This window comes from Diadema antillarum, unplaced genomic scaffold (genome assembly GCF_040938485.1).
Source record: "Diadema antillarum isolate AM-2024a unplaced genomic scaffold, OU_Dant_1.0 seq00000684_RagTag, whole genome shotgun sequence".
Taxonomy (NCBI): Eukaryota; Metazoa; Echinodermata; class Echinoidea; order Diadematoida; family Diadematidae; genus Diadema; species Diadema antillarum.
The window spans coordinates 104,055-125,982 of record NW_027271589.1 but is presented as its reverse complement, the minus strand read 5'-3'; the positions used below and the strand labels follow the sequence as shown (position 1 = coordinate 125,982).

Sequence of the window (21,928 nt, the reverse complement as noted above, 5' to 3'; positions counted from 1 at the left end):
AATAAAGAGAATAATAAGAAATTTTTTGCTTCTTTTGACCATAACTTCAAAAATGTACCTTTATGTAGTGACCAATATATCAATTAAAAGATATTGTTTTGTATCTTATGACAGAGACTGTACTTCAAAATCTTCAAAAATGGACTTATCGGTTTTTGCAAACAAACTCTTCATATATATATATATATATATATATATATATATATATATATATATATATATATATTACATAATTATATACATATATCATATATATATTATATATACGTTATATCAGCGACATTTCATTTAATTTAGCCTTCGCACTGTCTCCAAGTTTGCTGATGATTGCAAATTTAATGAACCCATACGTTCGTCTGATATATATATATATATATATATATATATATATTATGAAGAGTTTGTTTGCAAAAACCGATAAGTCCATTTTTGAAGATTTTGAAGTACGGTCTCTGTCATAAGATACAAAACAATATCTTTTAAATGATATATTGGTCACTACATAAAGGTACATTTTTGAAGTTATGGTCAAAAGAAGCAAAAAATTTCTTATTATTCTCTTTATTTTTCCTAACCTTTAATAGCAAATATAATAAATAAATGTTGATACTCTATCAACACTTGAGAAAGGGCGGCGAGACGCTCGAAAATTTGTGTGAAGAAATAAAATGTTGGTGAATACAGCATGAACTTTGTTGCAGCTTTGTTACTTATCTTTTTATCTTGCCAACACGTGGACTACCTTATCAACATATATATATTATATATAATTTTACTAATTTGCAATGTATACCGATTATGTATAAATATAGCCTAATTTCATATGCAATTGTGTCAATTTGACAATGTGAACAATGAGCAAACCTGAAGAATTGATAAAGAATAGATGAATAAATGAATGAGTGAAAGAAAGAATGAATGATGAATATGGAGGAATTCATGAGAGATTTAGTAACCTGAGCAATCAGCATCCATGAAGTTGACTTCATTTTTAAATCTTTGTCATTCAGCAACTGGAAATTTAGGTCCAAAGGCATTAGTCACTGGATGTTCAACAGTATGAGGCGTATAGTGGTCTTTCAGGAATGTTAAAATCATTGGTTGTGAACCACGAACAAGTACTTCTGTTGATGTACTGTCACTTTATATTATCAATCATGTACATGTATTTGTTATATTCATTCAGGCAGTCCACTTGATTTGATAATATACAGATCTATACATTTGTTCTTTGTTATATATGAAGAGTTTGTTTGCAAAAATCGATAAGTCCATTTTTGAAGATTTTGAATTACGGTCTCTGTCATAAAATACAAAATACTACCTTTTAAATGATATATTGGTCACTACATATAAATATACATTTTTGAAGTTATTGTCAAAAGAAGGACAAATTTTCTTATTATTCTCTTTATTTTTCTTGACCTTTAATCGCAAATATCTCCATTTGGCAAATATGGACTTATCGGTTTTTGCTAACAAACTCTTCATATATATATGTATATATATATATATATATATATATATATATATATATATATATAATTATATGCATATACATGTATATATATATATGAATGCATATACATGTATATATATATGATATTACATACATAATTATATATTACATATAGGTACGTATTCATATTTCTGTGTCAGTTTATCTGTCTGTGTTACGCGTTTATGCAGAGCTTAAATGCAAGAAATAGATACGCGCCGTTTTAGTTCTTAAAGTAGGTCATCAACAAATCGTTGAGGGAAAAGAGGCGGATAGAGATAAGACGGGAGCTTCGAACTAAATTTAAAATGGTTGACATATCATAATATGTCAACCATTATTCCCATTTTAATCATTTTGTCTTGTCTACGACACACCCTCTAAGGGGCGCTAATTTAGATTACTTTCGGTGACACGTTTACTCCTGATGCTGCGGACTCTGTGGAGTTAGGATAATGGTTGTTTTAAGGTTTTATGTTTAGTTTGATGAGAGAAAATGAGAAATACCACTTCACTTTTTTTTTCTGCAACATATTTGGCATACTAGTAGTAAGCCCTAAATATAAACCAACATACGTAGGCCGACCTTTGTGTTTTGAAATTTCCAAATATCCCAACAGAAGTGTGCACCAGAAGTCGTTGAATTTCAGACACTTCCGTTTGAAGAGTTTGTTCGCAAAAACCGCTAAGTCCATGTTTGCCAAATGGAGATATTTGCCATTAAAGGTCAAGAAAAATTAAGAGAATAATGATAATAAGAAAATTTTTGCTTCTTTTGACCATAACTTCAAAAATATACCTTTATATGTAGTGACCAATATATCATTTAAAAGGTATTATTTTGTACTTTATGACAGAGACCGTACTTCCAAATCTTCAAAAATGGACTTATCGGTTTTTGCGAACAAACTCTTCGTTTGGATTTATGTAAAAGCTCCCCCCCCCCCCTTCCGCTCGGTAGAAAAATCCACCTATATTACCAATCTCGAATACCCCCCCCCCCTCCTTTAAAAAAAACCAAACAAACAAATCCTGGATCACAGAACTGTTTCCTAATCAATTCGATCTCAAGGGCGTCAGGTAAAACAATAAAACCGATTTTGAATGGGTTAGTCGTCGTCGTTGATATGTTAAAAAAAAAAAAAAAAAAAAAAAATCATCTGCGTCTATTTGTGGCAGAGTTTTGTGGAAGGTTATAGCGCCCTCTGTTATCAATTTGCCTCCACCTCAAGTCCTCTCCGCCGTGCAGCCATGTGTGTGCACTACATTGTACACAGGCATTTTCTCGCCAAGAAGTAGCCGTGCTCCAGCTCCATGCACTAGCTCTCGCCGCAGCCGTGCCTGAGCCGCCCATCATACATGGCCCAGCAATTCGCTTCCTCAATATCTGCTGCTCAGCTAGCTGAGGTACTCAATGTGTATGCAGCTTGCTTCATGATGTTCCGGTTTGCTGTGAGACAAATGTAGAGAATCCTATCAAAGCGAAGGTGAGTATTCGTGAATAGATTTACATTTTCGAGCTCTGGCCTGGAACCATTAAAGTTAATAATCCACGGCACAGTCAATGTGGACATGTTGCCTAAAGTCTCCACGGCCACGTTACTTGCTGTGGCATGGCGAGCCGCACTACCGAGAACGAGCTGGCTGGGTCTCTTGCGTGTGCTCGCAGTGGGAGGTAGCGGGTGAAGCTCGGCTTGGAGGAGGCATATACAAGGGGGTCTATCTAGCTAGAGCCCTTATAATAGCCCTCCCACCAGGCCAGGCATACGTTTCGTCATAAAACCATTGTTATCTTTCATCTGATTTCATCATCAATAATCAGTATTTTCTTTAAACTCTTCCGGCAATCCTGAGTTTTAGAGAGCTAAACTAAATTATTGGCAAGTCACATGCATAGCTAGACAGAAAGATCCGTCTGTCCGGAGGACTCTTTTTATATTTTGCCATTAACGCTGTCCTCCGGAGGGGATCCGTGAAGCCAGACGCAGTCTCCGCGGAACATTCCCCGACGGACAGATACAGACCGATCTTTCGGTCAAATGCATAGCCAACTCTTCCTATATATAGAGTCTAGATGTAAATGTTAGGGCCCTAATTACTGTTTGGTGTTTAGTTGTTCAGACTGCCACTTGTTTGAAATTACACAAGCAAATTGAGTTATCTTCACAAGTTCTCTACACATTTTGAATGGGTTGACAAGTGTGCAGCCAAATCAAGAACCCTCATAAGGCCTAGTCTATATATGTCTTTGAGCCACTCAGCATGAAGAATTCAAATCACACGAAAATATCAACATTAATGGAAAATTCCAAATAAAAACAACTACAGAAAAGTTACCTACATGACAATGAGGAGCTAGATCAGGACACATTAAGATTTCTCTCCTATGACATTTCTTTGCCTTCTCAGATCGTTACATCTGGTGCTATCCGCCCGAGGTGATGCTACGATGTTTGCCCCCAGGGCAAGGTGCAGAGGGAGGGGTCTGCTCCAGCTGGCGTGGGTCAGTCTGCGATGGCACTCCACAGTGCGAGTGAGGTTCGCTCCCAGCCCTACGGGGTTCCTCCATCTTGGAGGTCTCCGCACAGCGCTCTACAACTTCATCTACGCCAAGTCCCATGGCGGGAAGTTTGTACTGAGAATTGAAGACACTGATCAGGTATTAAAATCTTGCATTCAAGTATCTGCAAAATTTTCTAGAAGAGAATATGTGACCCGCTACAACAAAATGATCCTAAAGTCGGGCGAGGTCGATTATTTGAAAATTGCATGACACAATTTCCTAATCTTTCTGCTTTAAATTGATATATAACACGTCTTTAATAAAAATAATCGGCTGCGGAGATATCGATGTTTAAATGAGAGCATGTCAAGACGTCTTGGAAATCACTGTTTCGAGAAAAGCGCCCTAAAAGTTCTCCTTGCGACGCAATCACAATCAAGAGACACGCAAGTCAGTATTCACCTCCGGACAATAGAAGTTAAGCCCTAGCAACCCCCGAAATGCTCATTCAAACACAGCGTCGGCGGTCTCCTCACCGACCAATCAGTGACCAGGATGTCAGGAGAAGCGGCTGGGCATAGCGCAACCCGCCCGCACGCACCAGTCAACTGGGCAGTGTGCGAGCTTCACGCTTCGGTTGAATAGCGGCAAGCAGCAAACTGACCAATGAGATTACTCTGGTCGTTGTTAGGGGCGGAGCCTACGTGTGGCGCTCAATCCAAATGTGCGAACCAGTTTCTGCTTCGTTGAAACGCCAAAAAACATGGCCCAGAAAAACGCTATTTTTTGGTCTTTCCTTTCATCATTTTGCTTCAAAATTTCGACAGATGATAGAAGACATGTCAGACTCTAATAATATGTCAAATTCAGAAAATCGTAAGTTTTGACCAATTTTGATGCTCTAACTTCAAACTCGATTTTCACGGCTTCGACCGTGCGCGACTTTCGGACCATTTTGTTGTAGCGGGTCACATATGATTTTTGCCATATTTTGATTTAATGAATGATGCCATGATGCACAACAACAATTAAATTTGCGCAAAGTCTTAAAAAACTACTCTACAAATTGCCACAAGATAGAGACTCGGCACCTATTTAATCAAGTGGAGTTAGCTGTATAAGCCAGTTCTAATTTCCTGAATGACCTTCTTTTAGTCCCAGTTGGTTCAGGTTAAGCACTTGGCCCATTTTCAAAGCGACATAGTCCATAAGCTTGCTCAATGAAATAATGTATGGAGTTCATGTTCAAACAGGCAATGAACTCTGAATCCGTAAACAAGGTGAACAGATTGGCCCATCATTTTAGCACTACATAGGAAAGGTATCCATGTCATTGCTCTGCATTTAATGCATTAACAAACTTTTTCTATTATAATTGCGTTGCCTAATACTGAGCTTTAATGAATGCTTCGTTGATGTCAGGTAGATGTTTTAAACATATATTACCCATATACAGTGTATGTTATACATATGATTTCATTCTGATTGATAGACAAGACTGGTACCTGGTGCTCTTGATAACCTACATGCCATGCTGGACTGGACTGGACTGCATCCTGATGAAGGTGATAATATTTCTAATCAACATGAGTTTTTTGTTTTTAGTTCCTTTTTTTGTACTCTTATTAATTGGTTCCTTGGGATGTGATGACAACAATGAAAATTGACTTGTTTGTAATAATATGCAATGTGGCATATATATTCATATTGAAGGACATTTTCAAGTTATGCTTTTGACCTTAACTACTCTTCCAACATGCCTGTTCTAAATTGGTTTCTATCAAATTAGACAAATGAAAACCTTGATATGATAACCAAAGTGGATCATTTATCTTTCTCCGACTGTTGTGATCAACTGCATCATCAAAAAATCTGCCCCACTTGCATTCAAAGATGGTAGTATATATGGAACTTCATATCTTATCATTGAGCATGTGTCTACTGAATGCTGAAATTTGCAGTGATGCAAGGTGACATGTGGTGATGTGGCTAACACCTTGAATTTTTTCGTCATTAGATACACATCGGGTAATGGGAGATGCGAGGTAATGCATGGTAGTCTGTTGTCCACCTTTTTATGTGGTTGATGCGTTCTGATGCAATGGACGATTTTTAGTAGAAACGGAGTGGGTAACGAAACCTGCGATGTGCTGAAAGTCTCAAATTCTTATTGGAAGATTTTGTGCATAATTCAGTTCATCATAAGGCTGTGTGGATGCAGCCTGGTCTTATATTTCATACAGCACTGGCATATTCAAAGCCGACCCTAGATGTATAATTTGTTGTACCACATATAGAATGGCTGTTAGATTAACAGGGCCTGCTGGAGACTTTTTCACTGCCAACATTATTCATCATCATCTTGGGTTTGTTTGTAATTCTGGCCTGTGTATAAAGTTCAAGTTACCAATTTCTGTCATTAATTTTTGGCTGTAGACCCAATATTCTTGTGATTCATTGTGCTTACAGTTGATACATTGTTGAAACAATTCTGTGTTCATATTTGGAAAAACTTCAATGTACAGTGCAATTATGAAAGTTTCCTAGTCAAGTTTTGCTCTTTTTGAATGGCACTGTATGAAGTAAGTTCTCTTGTCCTTCTTTTAACTCAAAGGACCCGTGGCAGGAGGCAACTACGGACCATACATTCAGTCAGAACGACTTGAGATATACAAGCACCACATCCAGACCCTGCTAGATGTAAGAGTCTCTTCTTCAATAACTCTGCCTGTTTAGAAAAAAAAAGGCTAAGAGCCATTAACTTGAATTGCTAAAATCAAATTTATCACAAGAGGTTTTGTGCTACTAGGATTTTTCAGTCAAAGTGTTAGAATCGCACCTTTGATCTGGATGAAACTCTTGAGAGATTTTTGGAAATTCAGCATTATTATCATATATTTCCACTTATAACTTGCCTTTTATAATCTAGTAGGTATCAGTATGTATTTATTGGTGTGTGTGCGTGTGTGTATATGTACTCTACACTAGCAGGAATCCGATTTTGACTTTTCTCTCAAAATGAGATCTTACATTCAGTGAAATATTGCTAGGCCCATTCAAAAAAAAGAGAGAAGTTGAAATAATCATTGTGTATTTCTTGCTGTCAAATTGAAGATTGCATATTTGCAGTGTTGTAGTTCATACTCGATTCAAAGTCGTATAAATATTTGAATCTTTAGAACTGTGTTGAATGTGTGTTTTACTTTCTATAGACCTGCAAGGGCCCTATAGTGCCTTTAAGACATGACTGATCTTCAGATCAAGGTGAATTTTCATGTGCACTTAGATCATTCGTAAACTGGAGAAAAGTTTTGTTCACCTGTCCAGTAAGAGCTGGAAGCCTATACCTGTGTGCATATATCGATTGAAGCACTTCAAGACTCGGATATTTACCTTTTCAACTTCAGAATGGCTCCGCCTACAAGTGTTTCTGTTCATCTCAGCGACTGGATCTCCTGCGCAAGGCTGCGATACGAAATGGCGAGACGCCCCGTTACGACAACAAGTGCCGTCAGGTGTCGCCGGATGAGGCGGACAAGCTCTCTAGGGAGGGGAAGAGCCACGTCATAAGATTGAAGGTATATCCATTCTATACAGCACCCACAAAAGATATTTACTATCTGATTGGTCAACTACTTGTCATGTGATATTTGCTAAAAAGTACTATTGTATGCTGTCACTTATTAGCCTGCAACTAGTCAAATAGTTTTGGATAGTACACTTTCAAATCATCCCTCTACATATTATACATATGGGGGTGGTGGTAGACCTAATATCCTCTTGTGCCCATTACATTGGTCCCTCTGAGTTTCACAGTGCATCCTACATTGGAGAGGGATGTTAAGTAGAGTTGCTTAATTTCACTGTATCTGCTTAAGTTCAGAAAGAAATGTGAAAAATGTCCATTTCAGAAACAAATAGGAGCTGTAATCTTAACGCTTCCTGCCAATTCAATTATTAGTAATAGATTTTGTGATTAGAGACTTTTTACAATGTTACAACCAAACAAGCAAAATGCAATATGAACACCAAATGACTTGTTCAAGATATGATTTTTATTAACCTTATGAAACAGAAACAGTCAGTGACTTGAAAAAATTGTAATGAAAAGATACGATACCAAACCAAAGAAATATGTTTCAAGGACATATGGATTAAGTTACCCTTCTCTCTCCCTTGCAGCCGTCTTGATTGTAATAAAGATTGCTTCTTGCAGCGATATGATTTGAGAAAGTTTTGTTGGTATATGTTTTCTTATTTTTCTATGTATACAAGTGTGAATAGATAGATAATGGCTGTGATATACTCTGCCCTTAACATGCATTGATTTATGAGATGCGTGGCATTTATCACAATTAAACTATTACCAATATGAACTTCGTAAATTCCACACTACATCTATTCCATATCTCAGAGGGAAGGAGCTCATTAGTGTCGTGTGGAATATTTGGCAGAAAAGTTGATTGTATTTGTTCCTGAAACAAAATCATCTCAAGAATTTTGAGAATTTCCTTTCCTCTTATTTTAACTTTTTTCTTGTTTTCCCCTAATTTTCACTCTCTCCATAATGCTTGTCTAGCTGAATCCTGGAGTTGAGCCTAATGAGGACCTGGTCTATGGCAGAACACTCTATGATGCAAGTCACATTGAGGGTGATCCAGTAAGTTTCACCTTTGACCTTTCACAAATGCCAAACATAAAGGTATTAAACATTATCAGTGTTTTCTGCAACATCCCCACGCCCATAAAATGAAATTCCATCAGTAGATGTTAATCTGTATTGGAAAAGCAAGTGACAAACATAGCTGAAACAACCTCAAGGTGTTGCTACATGAATAAAAACACTTGGTGAAAGTCCTGTTTATGTTTTTGCCAAATAATGCTTTTGTAGATTCTGAATTTGCAAAGAAAGTGCTGCAGCTACGCAAGTATACAGGATATCGTTGCAACATTGTAGTTGTATAATAGAAGTCCATATAGGGGGTAAGTTGAGTTTTTTTTTATTTGTTTGTTTTTGTATTTTGAAGTTCTAATAATTGTCAATTTCTTCTGTCACCTCTGCTATTTCTCTGTTTATCTTCTTCTTTTTTTTCAAAAAGTGATGGGCTTTAAAAATAACGAAAACCAATGTTCGTCAGCCAATCGTTTGGCTTTGTATCCTAATATCCCTGAATGGTGAAAAAAGGAATTTCTCATTATGTTGGGATATTCCTCCTACATGCTTATCTTATTTCTTTTTTTTTTTCTGCCACTCTTCAGGTTCTTATTAAGAGCGATGGCTATCCCACCTACCATTTTGCCAACGTGGTTGATGACCATCTCATGGAAATAACTCACGTCCTGAGAGGCCAGGTGAGATTGGAAGAGAAAGCAGCGGTCATCTGGTTTTTTAACGGTCAAGAAATAGTCCCTACCAAAGATTTTAATTATACTTCAAAACAACTGTAAACGTTGATATATTTGTTTTAATTTTTCACACTGAGAGGCTCAAAAACATATTTGCTGGCTCTTGTATTTTCGATGCACAATTGTCAACCCATTAAAACTGTGCAGAGAAAATTGTGAAGATATTTTTTGCAGGTTTTAGAATTCGCAAAATTCTGCATTTACGGTATAGAAGAAGTGGGGTAGTACAGCGCAGTAAATTATGTAGTGTAGGGGGCTCTAAATTCTTGAACAGGAGTCACATTTCTGGCAAGTGTTGTGCCAAGGAGGTTCGAGAGATGGAGAGATGGCTGGAACTATTCAATCAGCTGTCAGTTTTCTATGGATGGACAAAAGAATTCCACAGGTGCATTTGTGCCTTTGATGTCCGATGCTTGAAGCTGCAATCTTTCTGAGCAATCTGAAGATTCACTTTTAACACTAACATAATATCGGGTATATGCTGCTCGTTTATATATCAAATGCAATGAAATTTCTCCTTATTTCTGCCAAATGAAACTAATATGGTATGGTATCATCTTCCAGTATAGTTCTTTATAAATTAATATGTCAGATTAGCGTACAGACATGTACAGTCGAGTAATTTTGATATCTATTTCAGCAATATTTGAGCAATTTGTATTCGCACACCCCTGTGCCTTTACCATTGTCTACCGCCCATCGTTTGTAAGTAGGGATAACGAAAAGTAATTGCCATCACAAAGACATATCTTCCTTGGAAAGTGGCTGGTGATTATGCAATGAGACACGAGTCAATTGTCTTCGCATATAAGCGGCAGATCCAGTTTGACACATACAGTGTACTTCAAATATTTTTGAGTGGCGGCTTCGAGCATGGGATCAAAGCGAATAAGACTGTTTTGACTCCATTTCTTGAACCTCCTTGGTTGTACCTCATATGCCCAGGTGTCTTGCTTATAGTCTCCCTTTGAATTTATGTGATCTGATGGGTATCTTGCAGTGCTGAGGTTTAAATCATGGCAATGAGAAAAATTTTTAATGAAACAACAACAACAAACCTTTATTATTTTTTTCTTTGTATATATTCATCGATTTACTAGTCTCTTATTTCTACACCAACCAAGATCTCCCACTGTTTTCTGACATGGTAGTTGTGTCATTTGTATGTACCAAGGGATTAAGTCCTTTCCCTGGCATGTGGACAAATGAGTGGAGTAAGGCACATTAGGGGCCCCATTTCATAAAAAGTAGCTACATGTATGATAGCAGTTCTCGCTGGAAAGAGAAGTGTCATGGTAATGACAAGAATGCAGCTTCCTGATTGGCTGTTGCTATGGGAAGTTGCCATTCTAGCAAGAGTTGCTATTGTAACATCTCTCACAAAATGGGACCCAGTTCCACCTCCTGTCAAGATGGAGAAGATCAACATTGCCAAATGAAATGCATCCATACTCTGACCTAACTACGTATTTTATAAGTTATAGGCACTGTGCCCTTGTGGCAAGATGGTTGTCATGACAGCTTGGTAATCAGCACTACTTTGTTACCATCATCAAACAAAAATCCATGTCAGTGTAGCACAGACTGACCCATGTTGCAAACAATAATGCTTCAACATTTAACTTTTACGTGTATATGTGGTTTTTTTTTTTTTCCTGTAAGTATTTTTTTTTTGCATTAATTTTTTCGTCTTTTTTCTATCTAGGAGTGGCTTGCCTCTGTCTCCAAGCACCTCTCCCTCTACCAAGCATTTGGATGGCACCCTCCACAGTTTGCTCATCTCCCGCTGCTCATGAACAAGTGAGGGACAGTGTAATCACTTAATCAATAATTGTATTCAAATTGGCAAATAGGAACAGTCTGTTGTTTGTAAAGTAAGACCAAAGTCAGCTAAACATCCTGTTAAGTTTTAATCATTGACCCTTTGATGTATTCTATGGAGATATAAAGCATTAGATGCCTATATTGTGATACTGTTGTTAACCCTTTGAGGACAGACTGATTTTGCTATAATACGCATTTCCCATAGACACCTGCCACGTATACTAGGGACTCGTAATTAGTGGGTTAGTCTCTTAACATCCTTCAGTCATTTTGTATATTTTGTCATTGATACCTTTCAGAGTTATCTATTATGATATTAACAGGTAGTTTTACACACACATTACCACCTTAAACAGACTCTATTCAACATTGTGGTGGCTGAATTTGCAAACTTTACTGACTGAACATTAAGATCATGTTCAAAAGGATGATAAAATACTTTAGCATGCAAAACGTTTGAGCAATAGGATGTCACTATCAGAAGATCCGTGAAGAAAGATCACCAAGCTGTAATATGTGCTCTGGAATAAACCATTTGCAGAAAGGTTTATTCAATCAAAGACAGCTTGTCTGTAGCACATATCAAGTATTGTAAATCCTAATATAAATTTTTACTCTTTTGAACATTTGTGTTTATTTTCAACCCTGATGGAGTAATGCTTCATTTCTACACAATTTCAGAGACTGAGGAACATACAGCTCAAATTTTCCAAACTGGTAACGTTTTTGAACAGTGCCTTTAAGAAGGATTAACTAATAAAATGGATTTACTGCACCAATCTTTTCAAAATACATATGTGTCATGTGTGGATTTGTGTAGGAAATCATTTTATGCGTCTGGTATCTGTTTTCTGGGAAGCTGCCAGATTTTTTCCAGGAAAATAGTGAAATTTCAGCAAGTTGTGAAAAACATTAACAAAATTTGTGGCAAAATTCTTTTTGTATATTTGCATTCTTGCAGGGATGGCAGTAAATTGTCCAAGCGACAAGGTGACATATTTGTGGAGAGTTTCAAGGTATGTGCAATGTCGAAGAATTGTTTTTGAAGAATTCATATTGTACCTGAGAGGTATGCGCAATGTTGTAGAATTATTTTTGTAGAATTTATATTGTACCTTAGAGGTTTTGACTGCAATGGAAGCTACCCTGTTTCTTTGAAGTTCTGTCCTCTGTTGTTAAAGTAAGAAGTATTTCAATAAGTAGCATTTTGATAGTGGTTCAGTGCATTCATCTCTGCGGAAAAAAAAAAGTGGAAAAAAAATACATACATATATATATATATATATATATATATATATATATATATATATATATATATATATATATATATATAGATAGATGGATAGATAGATAGATAAATAGATAAATACGTAGTAAAATTTTTTAAAATGGAGAAGCCTTGAAATGCACCTAGAAAATGACACAGGGTGAGTGGTGATGTTATTGTTAATTTCTTTCCAGGCCAGTCAAAAAAGAAAAGAAAATATATAAAATGTTTGTGTTTTTTAGAATAACTTATACTATATTTGTCTTTTTCAGTCCTGTTTTTCAATATGCATTTATCATGTAAACTACTTATAATCATATCGACTTCCTAGTCTTTGTGTTCACATGATCTTGTATAATGTCATTATCCACAGACGCAAGGCTATTTACCAGAATCTGTGCTGAACTTTATCACCTTCTGCGGATCTGGTTTCGAAGACAATCGGAGGATACGAAATCTGGAAGAATTAATCCAGGAGGTATTATATGAGTTGCAGTTACTTAATGTTAAACATAGAATTAATAGACCTAGAGAAGCGCTCTGAGAGTGCAGAACTCCACCAAGCAGCTCATTTCCACCACTGATCTTGTTCTTCCATACAGATTAGGGATTTCCACCCATATGTATGCATGCTGAAAATCGCCAAATTTCCCAATATAGAAGCCTTTTTGTTACGCCATACACTTCAAGCTGCACGGTGTGCCTCACCCTGGCAGAAACTACAGCTCGCACTTTAGTGGGCATATGCATTCCTCAAAAAATGCGCCGCTTGAACTCCCAAGTTCATTGACCCTACCTGCCAAAATATTGAAAATCCTTCATAAAAATCCATAAAAATTCCTGGATCACTGCCAAAATTTAATCATCTGTTCCGAGTGTCATTCTCAGCCTTTCCTGTAAGTTTCATCCAAATCCATTCAAGACTTTTTGAGTTATAAATTTTGCACATGGACAAACAAACATTGCTGCTGAAAACATAACCTCCTCCCTTCGCAGAGGTAAAGATAGGTAATGTGCTGCTCGGGAAGCATGAAATAAAACCAAAGAAAAGAGTTGAGTCAAAAGAATGAAAATTTTGTTAAAATCAGCAGAGAATAAGAAAGTGGTGGAATTTGTAGAGTGTCTCATGTCTTCATGAAACAGTGAAGTTTGTCATGGCCACAGATATCAGATTTCAGTAGAAATCAAGATTTACTAGCATGTTATGATGTCATCATCTCATTGGCCCAAATTCACGAAGGTGGTTTAACTTTAGACCACGGTTTAAAATCTTAACCATGGTTTTAACGTAAGTGTGAAATAGGCATACCTTTGACTTGCATGTATCAACACGCGATTGTTAGGCCGGGGGGGGGGGGGGGGGGGGGGGGGGGGGGGGGGGAGGGCGCACCAGGTGCTCACCCTCCTTATTTGTTGTTAAAACAGAAGAAATAAAAAGAAAAAAATGAGATGAAACCCGGAAGTAGCCCCAGAAATATTGTTTGCCCCCCCCCCCCCCCCCCCCCCTTACGCAATTCGTGGATCCGCCCCTGCTGTGTGTTGGTTTGTACATTATGAAAATCCAGTATGTGATCATGACAAATAACCAAGAATACTTGAACTATGAATTGGTTAAAGGGATCGTACAGTTTTGGTTGAGACCTAATTTCGGGTTTCCTAACATTTTTGGTGAAATAATGAGAAACCTCTTTTGGAATATGAAAGAGCATGTAATTCTATGAGAAATTCAACGTTTATTTGATGAAAATTGGTTCTGAAATGGCTGAGATATTTAAAAAGAGCAATTCTAATAAAGTGTGGGACCCACACTTTATCACGATCGCTTTGTTTTACTTTGTTTGTGGATGTTTCAGTGATTCCAAACCCGATTTTCATCAAATAAACTTTGAATTCCTCATAAAATGGTATCCTTTGTGTTATATCATAAGTGTTTTCTTGGTATCTCGCAAAAAGTTAAAAGCCCAATTCTCATCTCCACCAATACTGTACCATCCCTATAAACTCCATTGTTTACTTCAAGTTTACATGTGCTTTTTGTGATTATTGACACAAGGTGTATTCCTTGCATTCATGTGCCTTCCCAATGTACACACAGACATCATGTAGGCGTATTGATCTTGATGAATGGAATCTTATGCCTGGCTGAGTCTGAGTCCATTGTGTATGTCACCACCAAACATTCCATATCTTTAATTGTTCATTATTTGGCTTTGAGTCAACTCCTGCTCTTCATCTTGAATCCCACTGAAATCTGGTATTTGAAAATGAGATTCTTGGCACTGACTGGAACTCAGAGGCTGCAGGAGAGATCAAAGGGATATATTAGATAATTGCATTCTTTTTTGTGCAGGTTGAAAAATGTGTCTTTATGTCCTTTTTCCCATCACAATATGATAATTCTTTGGCTATGCCACAACCCTTCCAAAGTGACCCTGTAGCCAATTCTTGTGTTCATGCATATTCTTCATGAACAGTGTTGTATATTGCTTTTTTAGTTGTTCTATACTGTCAATATGTATATGTATTTCATACATGTATATTTATATCTATAATACATTTGTATTTCATAGAGGCAATGTATTTTCTTTTGTAAGGTAATGTTCATTTGTACACTTTCGTTAACTGGGGAAAAGCCAAATGGAGTAATTTTGTCTCTTGATTTCTTCAGTTTTCGCTGGACAGAGTGACCACCCACTCAGCTGTGCTGGACATGGAACTGCTTGACCAGGCCAATCAAGGTCACATCAAGAGGCTGATGGGGTCACATGAAGGTCAACAGCGGCTCTTCGCAGAGCTGCGCCAGATCGTCATCGAAACCTTCAGCGGACGGTGAGAAACCCCGAAAGAAGAATTTGTGATACCAAGGTGTCAGTACTGCAGAGATTATATTTTCCCAAAGCATGCAACACTGAGGGAAAATATTGTCTTGATGGGGAAAATATCCCAAGGGATTATCAATCTTTGTACTACAATGATAGACAAAGCAATATTTGTTACATGATATGGTCTACATAAACACAACCAAATCATGTGATTCTTTCCCATCTGGCAGCCAGCCAAATTCTAGAAATATATCACCTGTCATGACATTAAAGGGGCATTCCAGACGATTTTCATAATTTCTCATCATGTAGTACATAAAGTAAACGACAACTCCATGTACAGATTTGTGGAATTTAATGTGGTTCTTGAGCAGAGAAACAATACTTTGAAAAACCTTAAACAAATTACACTGAACAAGGATGATGACATAGGAGGCTCACATATTTCAGAAATGTAGCAGTGTAATTCCATTACAATACCACTTGCTTGCGAGGTCACCTGTGTATGATCTATGCATGCCTTCTTTTGTTCTAATTCCTCAAGCCCCAACTCATGCGTTCTTATTGTTGACTCTGCCATGTCATCATCCTTGTTCATTGCAATTTGTTCTAAATTTTGAAAATATTCTTCTTCTTCATCGCAATTATCATAACTTCTGAAACTCTGTCCTCAGTATAAAGTAATTTATAGTTGTTCAATTGTAAAAATATGAAAAAATCACCCGGAGGTCTCCTTTAATGCCCACAATGTAACAATTTCAGTCCTTGCTATAGTCATGTGATTGCATTATGACGAATCAATAAGCAGTATCTAAATAGACCAGTTACTAGTAATATAAAGTAATTAATAATGTGCTGACTAGTTTGATATCCAGAGTAATCTGCCCAGTGAAAGTGAATGGAAATCTTAACCCGTTGAAGACGAATCCTGAGTATACTCGGGCAAGTGTCTATGGGAAACGCGTGTTTGTAGCAAAATCAGTCCATCCTCAACGGGTTAAGAGCTCACACAAGAGGCCTTCCTTTGTCAAAGAGACAAGAGAAAAAGGCTGTTGAATGCTTATGTGTCCGTTTGTACAGCCCGAGTAAAAAACCTGGTGCCTATTAATGCCAAGTGTCATTTCCAGATAAGAATTTGCTGAAATATTTGGGCAAGAGAAAAAGGCTGTGAATTTCTTGTGTATTCATTTCTACAGCTTGAGCAGAAATTTGACGTCTGGTAACACCAAAATGTCATCTCTAGATTAGAAATTGCTGTATATGGGAATGTGTGTAGAAGAGGATTGCATCAAATAAAGAGTATATATGTTTCTTACCAACAGAGATGATGGAGTACTCCGTGACATGGATGACATCTACCTGAAGAGAATTCTACTCGCTAGAATGGTAAGATGTTCATCCAGATCTGTCATAATTATTATTCCATTTCTTCTTTTTAGCTCACCTGAGCTGAAGGCTCAAGTGAGCTATTGTGATCACTCATCATCTGTCATGCGCTGTCCTTCAAGCACCAGCCGTCATTCCTAAAGTTTTTACACTTTCATCTTCTTCTTAAAAACCCCTTGACGGATTTACCAAACGTGGCAGATAGCATTACTAGGGGGATTGGATCTCGGTTTGTTCAAATGGGTACCATGCCCATCTGGGGATGGCAGTGAGCCTAGTAAGTACATTGATGACTGTATTTTCAAGTTTGTTCATGGGGGATCCAGGAGTGTCCTCAATACTTTCAGTGTACCATTTTGGGTAATATTTTTGCATTTTTGTCGTGACCTGACAGAACTGTGTTATCTCAGCATTATTTCACACATTTCTTGTGCTTATATCTCCATTCCAGAGCAAAAGTCAACAGTTGCTACAGTCATATTGTAACTATGTTTTCAGAGATGGTGTTTTAAACATAACAATAACTTCATCTTCATCCCTGGTAGGATCACATCAGCCAGCTGAGGGATCTCACAGGAGCTGACTACACTTTCCTATGGCTGACCCCTGACCTTTCCCCTACGCAGTTCACCTCCATCACCCATCATGCAGGTAGGTCTCCATGGCTGAGAAAATAATGTATCTTTACTGGTGATGTCAGGCTGACGTCTGCTCACCAATCCCGTGCAGTGGAAGCTCATTATAAAGAGATTGGATATAGTATAACCCTCTTATAGCAAGATGATTTTGCAGATTCCAACTCTTTATATTTCTTTGTTTTTGTCCCGTGATATAGTGAGAAATCTGATATTTAACAAGATAATTGTCATGGTTTTCAAGTCCTCATTATAACAAGGCTCCCCTGTATTTCATCAAATTTTAAGGTGTCACTGTTTTGATGATCTGTTTCAAATTAAATTTGATTATCATCATCACTAAGATCAGAGAACATTCATTTTTGTAGTCATCAAACCTCTCACTTGATCAGAATGTTCACACACACACGAACGTGACATAGTGGGACTACGTGAATTACATCAGCTTTCACAGGAGTTTAAAATTCAGTAATTTGCTTTTGTATGTCCCATCTTGATGAAAGCCATCATGATGATATTATTCTAGCTATCGAAGTCAAATTGAACACAGTGTGAAATTGCGCATTAAACGATAAGAAGTGGTCTGACATTGACGACATACCATTCCAAGTGGTTTGAAAGGTGTGTACTTCTTGCTATATTTTGGATGAGGGTAGTGGTGTTTTGAGACTCGATGAGACTCAAATGACAGAACCGATAAGAGTAATTTCTTCTGGTTTTTGTCTCGCCCACCGGAGGTGAAGGCGAGACTAAGGGATCCAAATGGCGTCCGTCCGTCGTCCGTCACAAATGTTAAAGTTTACCTGCAAGACTCTCTTATGATGCATAACTTGGCAACTGTTACAGCAATGGCAGCCGCACTTGGGTGATAGATGCACTAGGGGTATCTTCATGTTAAGGCGTTGTTGGAGGTCATGTGATGATGTCAAAGGTCATTTGAGGTCATATATTAAAGAGTATGTGGAAGACTCTCTTTTCTATGTTAAAGTTTACCTTCAAGACTCTCTTTTGACAAATAACTTCACATAAGTTGCTTGGATTACAACCTGACTTGGGTCACAGATGCACTGGGGGTACCTTCATGTTATGGTGCCGTTGGAGGCACAGGATAAGGTCAAAGGTCATTTGAGGTCATACGTTAAAGTTTACTTGCAAGACTCTCTTATCACACGTAACTCGACACATGTTGCTACAATGGCAATCAAACTTGGGTGATGGATGCACTGGGGGTACCTTCATGTTATGGTGCCGTAAGAGGTCACATGATATGGTCAAAGGTCATTTGAGGTCATACGTTAAAGTTTACTTGCAAGACTCTCTTATCACTCGTAACTCAGCACATGTTGCTACAATGGCAATCAAACTTGGGTGATGGTAGATGTCTCTTGGGAAGTTGAAGGTAACCACAAGGTCAAAGGTCATAGACAGGGGTCAACAAACTTTTAGGGCCCAATGTTAAGTTTTAAGGGCGCATTTCGTTTATGGCTCATAACTTTTGATCCCTTTGTCCGTTTGTGACCAAACTTAGATGGAAGATGTCCCTTGGGGAGATGAAGGTCGTCACAAGGTTAAAGGTCACAGACAGGGGTCAACAAACTTTTAGGGCCCAATGTTATGTTTTTAGGGCGCGCTTTGATTGTGGCTCATAACTTTTGATCCCTATGTCCGTTTGTGACCAAACTTGGGCAGTAGATGTCCCTTGGGGAGTTAAAGGTCATCACAAGGTCAAAGGTCACAGAAAGGGGTCATCAAATTTTTAGGGCCCAATATTAAGTTTTTATGACGCGTTTCGATTATGGCTCATTACTTTTGATCCCTTTGTCCGTTTGTGACCAAACTTGGATGGTAAATGTCCCTTGGGGTGTTGAAGGTCACCACAAGGTCAAATTTCATAAGCAGGTCAATTAACTTCTGGGAGTTATTAAAAATATTAATTCCTTGTACGCGAATGGGCGAGACACAATTTGGCATTTGCCTTGTTTTCTGCTTGGAAACCGCAGACCGTGTTCTGTCGTCTGCCTTGGACTGCCTCTCGTTCTTGGATGCCCAAGATTTCCAGAAGGCAACCCTGGCTCCAGAGCTCAAGACATGGTGCTCCCGCCACCCAGAGATCAAGTACGCCCACTGCATGAAGCTGCTTCGACTGGCCTTGAGTGGCAGGATGGTAAGACACCTAGTCCTCATTAATTTTAACCCGTTGGGGACGAGTCCCGAGTATACTCGGGCAAGCGTCTATGGGAAATGCATGTTTTAGCAAAATGAAACCAGATGAAGATGTGCAAGTACAAGTATAGCTACAGTGCTGACAGCTTATGGGCGATCAATGAACGTAATGCATACTTCATACATGTTCTATCATTACACATGCTGAGAAAAAGATTGTCTTCAGGCAATAAATGCTTCAAAGTTTGTTTGTTGCTGTTGCATTTTACTTAAGTGATACTCACAAAATGGGCAAAATGTACAACTTTCAACATTTGGTTTAGTTGGTGCCAGTACCATATTCTTTTAGCTTGTGAATGAACTATTATATGAGCAGGCATGTCTTTAACGTCATAATCAGCGTGAGAGCACATTGGCATGGACAGACTGCAGGTCAATCGAAACAAAACAGATGTCTCTACTCCTTACAGAACACTAGACACATCATGACGTAAGGCTTACTTGGATTGCAGATACCTGTAGCATTTTGCTTTTTTTTTGAAAAATGGGATGTATCCTCGTCAAATGTGCAGAATATGAACACATCTGTATATTTCTATAGGCAAATTCTGAGACAAAATATAGCTTCAACCTGATTTGACTTTGTGACATATTTGGCAGAGGACACTGAATGCCAAAAAACGCACCTTTCTCTCCCTGTTTATGAAATCTACTATAGAACTTGTCTGCTTGTGTGTAGTCCATGTCAGAATGAAGTCTAAGACACTGTATGATGAACTCATTTTATTTCAAATTAATACATTTCATGTATAACTAGAGGCTGAAGACATTTCTTTTTTCTGCTGTTGCCCCTACAGCTCCAATTAGAATTTTTAATTTTCTTATACACTGTGTTATGCTGAGGCCGTCTTCTCAGTCAAGCACATTGCTTGTTGATGACGGTCACCTCCACCTGTACCTCAAAATAAGTCAATGTTTACTTCTTTCATGTACCTGTGTGTCTACATATGTCTTTAGTATGTTTAGTCATCACCTTTTTTTGTCATATTTTAGTCAAATTATTGTTGATTTATTACATTTTTTTTAAATTTTTACAAGTGGACAAATAATCAAGTTGAACTGAACTGAAAATGGAAATTAAGTCTTCTGTTTGTATGAACTTATGTTGGTTGTGTTTGCATTCCATGTAATTTTGCCAAATACAAAGAACATCAGTAGTTTTATTCACTGCATATATCTTTCTTCTGTTCTGTTTCTCTCTCCGTGCAGCGAGGTCCAGCAGTTGCCGAGATGATCGAAATTCTTGGGAAAGAGGAGACACTGAGGAGAATGCAGTTGGCCCTTGATTTGGTCGAGAGGTGACAGTTGCTGTGCCAACCAGAAGATGCCTTTCTAACCGGTGGTATTTCCCAGCCAGAGACCTTGCCTAGTGCAGATTTTGTTGGAAAGGAAGTATAAAAAGCCCATTGTCAGTGAATTGGAGGAGTGGTGAATGAGAGCCCATGAAGTGAAAAGCCACTTTGCGTACAATTCTTCCAGGAACTGCATGTTTACCCCTTTTCCTGCAAGATCTCGAAATTGCCACAGACTCCATGCATTGCTCACAAGGCTGTGGCATACAATAAGTTAATCACTGAGAAGTTGAAGCCTGCCTGTGGAGAAACATTTAATGGACAAATTCACCCAAATATATGTGTGGATTGAGTGAATGCAGCAATATCAGTTGAACAAATCAGTGAAAAATTGAGGAAAATTGGACAATCCATTCAAAAGTTATGTACTTTTAAAGTTTGAGTGCCACCATTGCTGGATGAGAAGATGACAACAGTTTGTGACATCACTGCACAACAAGGATGTTTCATTTTTTTAATGAAAAGTTCACATTCCCTTGATTTGTAAGTGACGCATGTCAAGGGGGATTTTGTTCCCCCTGCTCTCTGAAAGAGGTAAGTCAAGTGCTCTTTCATAATGAAATGCTATGAAATAAAGAAATATGTTGAGTTCTATTTTATATATATATTTATATATATACACACTCAGCAAAAAAAGAAAGTAAACACTTTTTCCAGCACATATTTTAATAGAAGATTTTGATCAAAATCATTGTGTCATATACCATATTAATTGGCTGTCAACCTGGTAGGTTAATACAAAGGGAAATGTCATGCATGAGTGAACACAGTGACTTTTGTCATTCAAGACACAAAAGTAAAAGTTGCAAAAATTGACATTTTTGTTGTTCATTTGCAAACGCCCGTCAAGATAGCAATGATAACAAAATACCAATTTAACACAATGAGAGACATGAATGTAATAGCAAAAATAAGTTTTTGTCCCATTGTATCTCTTTATATCCTCAAACACAAACAAAATGGCGAAACTAAAGGGGAAAATAAGTGTTTGATGTCGAATCTAACTTCAAAA

At 37.7% G+C, this 21,928-nt stretch overlaps 1 protein-coding gene across 1 annotated transcript; it reads left to right on the top strand.

Annotated features, from left to right (window-relative positions):
* Positions 1 to 3,983: 3,983 nt before the first annotated feature.
* On the top strand, positions 3,984 to 20,866 carry LOC139737154 (nondiscriminating glutamyl-tRNA synthetase EARS2, mitochondrial-like; the record flags this gene model as incomplete). Its single annotated transcript, XM_071647832.1, has 14 exons — positions 3,984 to 4,157; positions 5,494 to 5,566; positions 6,616 to 6,701; positions 7,409 to 7,579; positions 8,581 to 8,661; positions 9,261 to 9,353; positions 11,113 to 11,207; positions 12,193 to 12,247; positions 12,872 to 12,976; positions 15,167 to 15,327; positions 16,643 to 16,706; positions 17,252 to 17,357; positions 19,342 to 19,505; positions 20,774 to 20,866. Coding segments are annotated over 14 exons (1,521 nt in total), but the record flags the coding sequence as incomplete, so codon positions are not given.
* Positions 20,867 to 21,928: the final 1,062 nt, after the last annotated feature.